Source organism: Caretta caretta, chromosome 10, assembly GCF_965140235.1.
Source record: "Caretta caretta isolate rCarCar2 chromosome 10, rCarCar1.hap1, whole genome shotgun sequence".
In the NCBI taxonomy this organism is placed as follows: domain Eukaryota; kingdom Metazoa; phylum Chordata; order Testudines; family Cheloniidae; genus Caretta; species Caretta caretta.
The window spans coordinates 2,522,690-2,532,811 of record NC_134215.1 but is presented as its reverse complement, the minus strand read 5'-3'; the positions used below and the strand labels follow the sequence as shown (position 1 = coordinate 2,532,811).

Here is a 10,122-nt window from a genome sequence, read left to right as displayed (position 1 = left end):
GGAGATTATATTATCTCTGCATCTGGTTCAGTTGCTACTGGAATACTGTGTCCAGTTCTGGTGTCCACACTTCCAGAAGTATGTTGAAAAATTAGAAAGGATTCAGAGAAGAGCCATGAAAATAATTAAAGGATTGAAAACATGCCTTACAGTGATAAATAGATTGAGTTCTGGGTCTATCTTATCAAAAAGAAAGTTAAGGGGTGATCACAGTCTATAAATAACTACATGGGGAACAGAAATTTGATGATAGAGGGCTTTTCAATCTAGTAGAGAAAGGTATAACGAAATCCAATGGCTGGAAGTCAAAGCTGGATGAATTCAGACTAGAAATAAGGGGCAAATCTTTATCAGTAAGGGTACTAAATCATTGGAACAAGCATTGTGGTGGATTCTCCATCCCTGGCAATTTTTAAATCAAAATTGGATTTTTCTTCTAAAAGATAGGCTCTAAAAAAGATGGAGGTCTTGCTACTGTGAATGTGCCCGATTTTACAGTGTTATGGTACTAGACATTGTGATATTTTGGCTATAAATATCAAAGTAGTGATTGCATATATCTGACATGCTGCCATTCATAACTCACTTAATCATCTTGAACAGATTTGGCATGTTAGCTCTAAATCCTTGTGTGATGTCCCTATCCTCCCCACAAACAGAAGTGAAAATCTGCATAGGCATCTGTAGGGCGCCCCATGCTTATGGTCTGAACATCCTTGTTTTGGTTACCTGCCTTCGGACTCTCAGTCTTGATCAAGATGCCAAAAATGTAACATGTTGCCAAAGGCAATAGTTATTGTGTAATGGGGATGAATCAAGTTCTTGTCTATTAATGCCAGTTTCCACACAGGGTAATTATTAGGATGGGAGATGCCAAATATTTACAATTAAAGCTTGACTTTATTATGAGTATTGCTGTGCTCACAAGAGCCGTATGGCCTCAGTCAGGAGCCTCAAGGATGACAGAACGTGCTGTGGAACTCTGTGATGTCACAGGTGGAGAGATCTGGACATTCCAGAACTTGCTCAACAGGTCTCTGGCTCTCAAACTGGTAATTTCCCCTGGATCTCAAGGCAATGCAGAGTCCTTTTTGCCCTCCCACTTTCCTCTTATCCAAAGTTCAAGAAATAGGGAATTAAAGATCCACCCAACAAAACAAACTCTGGACATGGAGAAGCCAATGTACAGCAATGCACAGAACAGTCCTACTTATTTGCTGGTCTATTGCCAACAGGCAGCTGCTGCTGCCATTTACTTAATTCTTCTGTAAAGTAGAGCCTATTATGTACTAACTAGGCATTTTCCAAACACTCAAGGTCACTCCCCGTTCCAAGGACCTCAAAACCAAAAGCCCTGTCTACACACAGTTTGTGTACCGCTTTAGAGTTAAAGCAGCACAACCTCCAGGGTGGACGCAGTCATACAAAGAAAAAGGTGACTCTATCGCTTATTCCTGTAAATTTACAGAAATTAGCCATTTCTAAAACAATATAGCTAAAATTGTAAATAGTTCCCTAGGCGGTTCCTACTGATCTATAAACTAACCAGTAGAACAATAAAACATATCCTCCTCATCAACCTCTTCCTTTTTCCTCCTCTTTCCTCATTAATCTGCAAATACAATACAAAATAAAAAAAACAATAAGTTACTTTTCAGGTTGCTAAGTGCAAATTAGAAGATTTACTACTGAACACATCATCAAACCAAAGCATTAACAGTTACGGAAGTCACAAATTAAAGTTAAATTAACCATAAATTGGTGCACATGAAATAACACGAAGGAGAAAAAATCCCCAAAACCAGTAATCGAACAACCTTAACTCTGCCCCTTTATTTATATTGCTATTTTAAAGCACAATCCAACTTCTATTGAAAACAATGATAATAACTGCAAGGTCTAATAAAGTCTAAGGAAAGACTGAGTTTTGTCACATGGACAGAATTAATATTATTTGTCTGTTGATCACAGAGTATTGTTTAAACGAGGAGTACTTGTGGCACCTTAGAGACTAACAAATTTATTTGGGCATAAGCTTTCGTGGGATAAAACCCACTTCACCAGATGCATGGAGTGGAAAATACAGTAGGAAGATATATATAACAGTACATGAAAAGATGGGAGTTGCTTGTTGTTTGGTGTGTATATTAAGGTTGGTGTCAAAATTGTTTATGTAACCTTAGCTAGTGATTTCAATTTTTTTAAATGTTTGAGTTTAAAGTTGTGTTCAACAGTCCTTTAACTACACAGCGCAATCTTAACTGTAATTTAGCACAATTTTTCTTAATGTTCTGTTTTTTAAAATTATTTTATAATATATGTTCAATGCAATTAAAAGTTGGATTAAAGTTACAATGGGAAGTGATTGGCTCTATAATACAAATACTTATTCTTATATAGTGTTTTTCAGACATAGATCTCAAAGTGCTTTCTAAAGACCCAATGTACCTATATACTTGTTGGTCCTTATATACATTATAACTGCCCTATGTGCTACAGACCCTGTTTGCTCTATAATCCAGGAAATCACTATAAATCATTTGTCATTTGACGTTATAGACATCAATAGTTTTGTCATCTAAAATTGTATTTGTCTCTGTGTAAGCTTGAATGCTTGTCCCTTTCACTAACAGAACTTGGAAAGAGATCACCTCACCTACCTTGTCTTTGGAAATTCATTAACTCAAGTTTTCACTGGACATTCTGAGACACAATTTTCTTTTCTTTTAATTTAATTTAATTTTTTTAGGCCAAGAAATAATACAGTTAATTTCCTTTGGCAAGTCTGTCATGTGTCCATCCCACGACTGATATTGGCAGGCTCCCAAGAGCTAATCCATGTAACCTAGTTCTTCTCCAGTGTCAGTTATTTTATTACTACCTTAAGAAAATCACTTACATTGTGTACCAGATTGCTTTTCCGATCTGGTGATTAGTGGTCTGTATATAGCTTTTTTCACAGTATTTTTAACAACCTCTTGTGTATTTACCATTGCTTTGATCTGCCCTTCTTCTGAGCTTCCTAAAAACCCTAACAAGTCAGTGGCAATAGAAAGCAGTAAGGATTTTTGATGAAATCTGAAGTTTGCCTCCAAAATCTGCAAGATTTTCACAGGAATTTTAGCCAAAATCATCAGCATAAGGTTTTAGAGTTAACAGCCTACTTCATGAATAAAAACTTGTCTACACTAGCCTTTCTTCTGAAATATTTGCTTATCACCAGTTGCAGACCCCTCCTGGAAATGCTAGTGCAGACAAGGTCATAGAGTTTAAGGCCAAAAGGGACCATCCTACCATCTAGATGGGGATGTTTATACCGCTGTGGCATGGCGTTAGTAGTCCTTCATGGGTCAGGAGGCCTCAGGAGTCCTGTCTATCCTAAAGGTCCCTCCTTTATTACTAGCAATAAAGTCAAACTAGTGGTACCAACATTGGGTATTTTTGCATGAAAAAGCCTCGTGCAGACTCAGGTTAGCTTACTCAGGAAGGTAACATAGAACTGAGTCTCTTCGGGAGATTTTATTTGCAAGCAGAAGGGCTAGAAACTGGAATTTTTTAGGTGGAATCTTATTTGGGGCAGAATTTAAGGGGTGTTAAATCTGCCTGGGGGTGCAGTCCCAGACAGTTCATGAAGCGAGGCTCAGCCAGGTCCTAGGCAGACTGGAACTTCAGGGGCTTTGAGGAGCTCGGACCCCTCTCCTCCTGCCTGACCCCCTCCCCTCCCGCACGCCCTCTCTCCGCCTCATCCCGCCCCCCTTTGCCATCCCCCCCCCCGTGTCACGTGATGCCGGAGCAGGCAGCGCCTTTTGTCATAATGCGCCGCGTCACGTGAGGAAAAGAGGGCGTGGCGCACTGTGAGGCGCACGCGCAGTGCGGCGCTTCTCGCCCCTCGCCCGTGCGGTTCCCGGCTGGGAAACCCCCTAGTCGAGCGCTGAGGCAGGGGCCGCTGGAGCCGCCATAGCGAGAAGCCGGGCCTCAGCGCGGCTGTGTGAGGAGCCCGAGCCGCACCGTCCGCCCGGCTGGGGTGTGAGGAGGAGGAGGAGCAGCAGCAGCAGCAGCGCCCCCGCCGCCGGGGCCCAGATCGATCGCTGCGGGGCCCAGGCCGGAGCCGCCGCCATGGAGTCCTGAGGCCTCCGGCAGCCCAGCCTGACAGCGCGGGGCCTGGCCATGGCGGAGCGTGGCGGCCTGTGAGCGCTCGCCGGGCCCCGAGCGCGCGCGCAGCCCCCGCCCCCCCCCCCCGAGCAGGCTGCCCGTCGGCCGGGCCCGAGCGGGCCTCAGCTCCCCCCGCAGGCCCCGCCCCGTCCCCGGCGCGGGACCCGTCTGCCCCCTCAGACCGCGGCCCCCGCGCGGAGCAGGCCCCGCCCCCGACCATGTCCTGCGTCCATTACAAGTTCTCCTCCAAGCTCAACTATGACACGGTCACCTTCGACGGGCTCCACATCTCCCTGTGCGACCTCAAGCGCCAGATCATGGGCCGCGAGAAGCTCAAGGCGGCCGACTGCGACCTGCAGATCACCAACGCGCAGACCAAAGAAGGTACGGGGCGGGGCGGGGCGCGGCGGGCACATGGCGCCCCGGGGGGACCACTGCCCCTCCCCCCCCCCCCCCGCGGGGGCAATAAACCGAGAGGCCGGCCTGAGGGTGCTCGTCGCTGCGGAGGCCGGCCCGCCCGCCGCGGGCTCTGGGGGCTGGGCTGGGCTGGGCTCTGTCTCGCTCGCGCATCGTCACCGGTCGCGGAAGCTGAACGGGCTGATCGGCGCTGTTGGTGCGGGAGTCGGAGTTCAGGCCCCGCTCCCTCTCCGGCGGCCGCGCAGGGGCGCAAAGTATTTAACCGACGTAAAAGCTAATAAAGGTGGATTTTGGTAACTGAAATCAGTAGATAGGGCTTGGAATGTATGTTCAGGGAGCGTAAAAGGCCACTTCTGTAGTCTTTTTTCTCTCTCTCAATAACTACCGCTGACAAATTACGTCCGTTGTCATAGGTAGAGTGCCCGGTTTAATTGGCTGGGCTTTGAGCTGCTGTGGCAAATCCTGAATTCCTTGACACCGAAGTCTTGATTTCCTGGAACTCTTCTGGGTTTCTTGGTTTATAGGCTGGCAGGGAAACATGGGGCAAAGTTTTATAGTAACAAAGCGCCCGAATTCTACTGGTATCAAAAAAGGAGGTTGAAAGATGCAGAACTTTAATACAATTGGGGAGGATTACTTCCTGAACTACACACTGTGACAATACAGAATCTTTGAAGTTAGTTTTGTCTGCTGAGAGATTACAGAATTAGATAATGGTGGTTAGATGGCAGTTACAGAAACTGGGCTCATTGTTAGCTCCTTGGATAAAGAGGAGCTGTTTAGGTTTTTTCTGTAATGTATATTCATGTTATAGTGTTCATTAAATCCTTACAACATGCTTTTCAAAGAGAGAGTCACACACAAACATGTAGATATGTTTGGTTTTGCATTAACAGGTAACTCCCATTCTTTTCTTAATCAAACATAAGACTTACAGTCATTTGGAAGTTCTTTAAGTTCAAACTGTCAATCACTTTTTTATTGTCTGTCTACTTTGCTACAAACTAATTGCATCTGCTCACCTGGTTAAATCCCATTTGAACCTTGATATATTTGGTACATGACCTGTCCTATTGTAAATGGCTTTGTGAATAACACACACACTTCTCAGAAGTCTTTAGAAATACCATTATTTCCATTCAGTGAATAGGGCTGCTGGCTCTGGGGGGATTCTCATTTCATATTTCTCCACAGGAGTCTTAAATTGGTGGATCAGCCATTGGTATAACTTTAGCATCTGATTAAATTTAGAATTCAACTTGCAACAACTTTAAGAAGTGTCTGACTTCTAAAATGCAATATATTACCTTTAAAGGAATGCTACCAATTTAGTCAACTAAAATTGAAAAGTGAAACCTTTGGATTTGGATGCTATATCTGCCATTGTCTGCCAATTGTTTCGTGTTTCCTTTCCCTGCTGTGTGAAAGACTCACAGACAGAATATGCAACTGAAACAAAGACTATCAAATGCATGGGAAACTGAAGATAAATTAAGAAAAAAAAAATGTTGTTAGGCCCTGAGCTTTATAGGATTGGACCCTAAAGGTGTTTGTAGTAGAGGCAGGTAAACAATCTTCAGAGAAAAGTGTAACTTTAAAGAGACTCTGACAACTTTGAGGTTAGGGTTTATGGCTCATTCATTTTGAATTTGTATTGATTTGATGAGTTCTTTGTAAAAGGTTAATGTTTTCTTTAGAGAATAAACACAGAATTCCATAATGTTTCACCAGACTGTTAAGTTGAGTGCTTGCCTTCCTAAAAGGAAGTGTTGATTAAAATGGAAGGAACATAACTCAAGTTCCATTCATGGACTGACTAGCATCAGTCTGTTAGTTTTGGTTAGGACTGATAAGTTTTGGATAAGAGGAGGAAAGATAAGATACGGAATAAATATTGTTAATGTGACTTTAAATCTCTGGAAATGGAATGCTGAAATAGGTGAGAGAGTTTATTTTGTCTGGTATGATTATTTGGGGAGGGTTCATGTAGAACTTGGAGGGAAATGCAAAATGTTGCAAAAAAGTATTGGCTCTTGAAAGCAAAGCTGTATAATAGTAGATTTATAAATACGTAAACTTTTCTATTTATCTACCCCAAATCCCTCTGCCTGGTGGCCTTGAGTTTCAGATGCCTAGCCAACTTACTGGTCATAAATTGTAAACTTCTTCAGGATAACAACGAAAAAGATAAAGAAAAATCCTTACAATTCAGCTTCATGTTTTTCATTAAATTCTATTTGATTAGTACTTAAATACTACAGCGTACTTTGTGCTATACAAGACTGAATGAAGGGAGTTTTTGCCCCCAGAGACCTTGCAATTGAGAGGAAAACTCAGGAAAAATTTAGTTTCAAATTATTTTTCTTATTTACTTTTGAGCATTATGGAAGAAGTAAGTTTTTAGAGGTGATAGGAATCAGGTTATGGTGGTGGTTTAGTGAACTAGGATAGTGGTAAAAGATAGTGTGATACCTCAGGGAGAGGTATTATTACGGCTTTGCTTGGATAGGACAGATGCAGTAGTAGACAGGTTTAAGATTCAGCCTTTTTCTTTTTCCCCCTTCTTCCCCCTCTGGTCGCGGATTGAGATGTTTGTGTTAACTAAAGTGGTCTGTTTTATAATTGACTTTCTTTTCCAACCTGATTCAGTTAGGAATATTACAGTCCTTGAAAGCAAGTTGACGTCAAACATTGGGTTGTGATATCGTTGAATAGATATGGCAAGATACACAAGTGAATTAGATGCTATTTACACACACAAATACACATGCACACACACTGGTAAAGTTGTAGGAAAATTTAGTGAGACCTGTAGGTAAAATGTCCATCTTCATTGCCGCTGTGCAGTTGAGCAGTTGTGCAGCTAAGTGTTTTGTGGATAAGTTAGTGTTGTAAATAGCTTGGATAGATAGAATTGTGTGGTACATCTGCTCATCATGAAGTCTGTTACTACTCAATCCAGGAACATGCATTAATTTTCAAAAGGATCCTCTACCTCTCACAGTCCTACCATGCAAAAATGTAGCTGTAGACACTAGGAGATGCAGCAGTATGGCTGAGAGCTTTTTTTTGTAGTCCCTATTGTTGAATTTGTGATACTTTTAAAGAAAAGGAGTACTTGTGGCACCTTAGAGACTAACCAATTTATTTGAGCATGATGCATCCGATGAAGTGAGCTGTAGCTCACGAAAGCTCATGCTCAGATAAATTGGTTAGTCTCTAAGGTGCCACAGGTACTCCTTTTCTTTTTGCGAATACGGACTAACACGGCTGTTACTCTGATACTTTTAACATTACTTCTCAATCAGTGGAAGTATCCATGTCAGATTTTCCTCTCTTCCACTACGGTGTCTAGTGACCTCATATATTTGAGTGAAGTCTTAGTTCAGTGGCCCATATGTAGTCACATTTCATTGATGTATGTTTTAGTTGTGAAGGTGTTCTTTCTCCTTCTTATTACATGAGTTGTCAATAAACATTCAGTTGCAACTGTTGTACTAGCTGTCATGTTCAGCAGATGAATTATATGTAGGCGTACTATGAATGTTAAATGCTATAGTTAACAGTAATAAATATGGAGGTTACAACTTCAAATGCACAGAAATTGAGCACTTAACACTTTCTTGATCACTGTCTGCTATAATGTGTACACTATGTCTAATATGGAAGTTGAGTACATAGCCAAAACCAGTACTTGCATACTTTATTAATGCAAGTTTGAATTAATTAGCCAACCCTTCTGTAATTCAATATTTATTGTTTTTAATTGCTGACTTCCTTAGCAGTTTCTCTTTCAAAAATGAAACTACGCAATAGGATCAGAGGATAAGCAACAGCCAAGGTTGTGCATTGTTTCGCTGCAGACAGCTTTCTACAAGGCTGATTTAACAAGGCAGAAACTTCAGTCTGTGGCATTGTATGTATATACTAGACAACTGTTGAACTGGTTCTGTAGCACCAATTTAGGCACATGCTCTTTGGTGCTGAATCATGTTAAGAACACATGCTCAGCCTCAAACCACACTAGCGCTTTCTGAACCATTCTAATTACAGTGCCTTATGAATACTTTTCCCACAGTTTCTGACACAGCTCACAGAAGCAGTGATTTTGGGATACTTGAAGAGACAACTGATACAATGTGGAACAGTAATGGGAGGACTAGTTAAATTTTTTCAGCTAGTTTTCATATGGACTGGCACTAAAACAGTCAGGCTGAAACAACTGAGGATCAAATGGTAAGATGTTCAAGTAAGGTGTTCAAGCTCACACTAAACATTCTCTGAAATTGAAAAAGCAAAACCAGTAAAGTTCAGACTTTGGACACCCTTCGTATTTCTAAGGTGGTAAATAAGCAGTATGGGACACTTCCTTAAAAGGGAAAAATACCTTTCATGCCCACTTTATACATACACTTACAAAAAGAAAACACAAATCTATTTCAGATCATACTTTTATAATAAGTGGAGATTTTCAGACAGTACAGAATTAATCAAAAATTGCAGAAGAACCTTAAGATCATGGAATTCATAACTGTCTTTGATTTCATGATTTTCTCCATTAACCAGGTGTTTGGCAGTTTTTCTTGTAGATTTTTTTCAGGAGTTCAGTCTTCTTGAGTGGCAGTTGTTCTTGCCCTACTCCCTTGCCACGCATGGCAAGGGAAATGAGCAGTTCTTCATCCTCTCCTTTGGCCTTCTGTGTACTGGAAAAAATGTGTTCTTGTGTTCTTGCAAGCTCTGATGTTTTTTTTTACCACAGTCATCTAATCCTACTCTTTAAAGGAGTAAAAAGGCTTGAGCCCTGTCTAAATTGGTTTCTACCATGCAGCTTTAGTGATGCCACTTAAATGCTATCTACAATACAAAACTTGTTGTGTTAACCACCATTTGATTCCCCCAACACATCTTTAACACATTTTGTATGTATTAAAATGTTTCCAATGGTACACAGGCATTACATCCACTGTATAGATGACCCTTTCTTGAAGAAAGAAAAGGAGTACTTGTGGCACCTTAGAGACTAACCAATTTATTTGAGCATAAGCTTTCGTGAGCTAATTGGTTAGTCTCTAAGGTACCACAAGTACTCCTTTTCTTTTTGCTAATACAGACTACCAGAGTAACTAGCTGTTACTAACAGCTAGTTACTAACAGAGTAACTAGCTGTTACTCTAAAACCTTGCTTGAAGAAAGGCTAACCACTGTGCTAATATCTATTGCAGTGCTCGTGTGGATAGGGATTGCTGGGGTAGCATCCCTCAATTGTACAAGTAATCCTCATGCTATGATCTCACAGTGCAGCATTCACTGCCTAGGTGACCTTCGTCAGTCTACTTCCTGAAGTTTCTTGTGTAGGGTCAAGTTGTGCAAATAGCTTTACATACAGAATGGAACTCAAATGTATGTTGTTTCCATGGCGATCAGTTTCTTCTACAACTTTGCTGAAATTATTCTTGTTCTGACAGCAGCATGTTTTGGAGGTGTCCATCATGTGACCATAGAATTAGCTACCTGAGGTTGCTGTGCAAACACTAATGGCCATATAAGGAGATA

The 10,122-nt window shown here is 41.6% G+C and overlaps 1 protein-coding gene across 3 annotated transcripts in view; it reads left to right on the top strand.

Moving 5' to 3' along the window:
• The first annotated feature begins 3,898 nt into the window (after window positions 1-3,898).
• Window positions 3,899-10,122, top strand: part of RBBP6 (RB binding protein 6, ubiquitin ligase) — a 42,798-nt gene continuing 36,574 nt past the window's right edge. For 2 of the 3 annotated variants that reach the window (XM_048868404.2, XM_075133360.1), the window contains exon 1: window positions 3,899-4,536. In XM_048868404.2, coding sequence (XP_048724361.2) covers window positions 4,371-4,536 — 166 coding nt within the window. In that variant the 5' untranslated portion in view covers window positions 3,899-4,370. The remainder of the gene's footprint in view (window positions 4,537-10,122) is intronic. The other variant, XM_075133361.1, reaches the window with a different exon arrangement.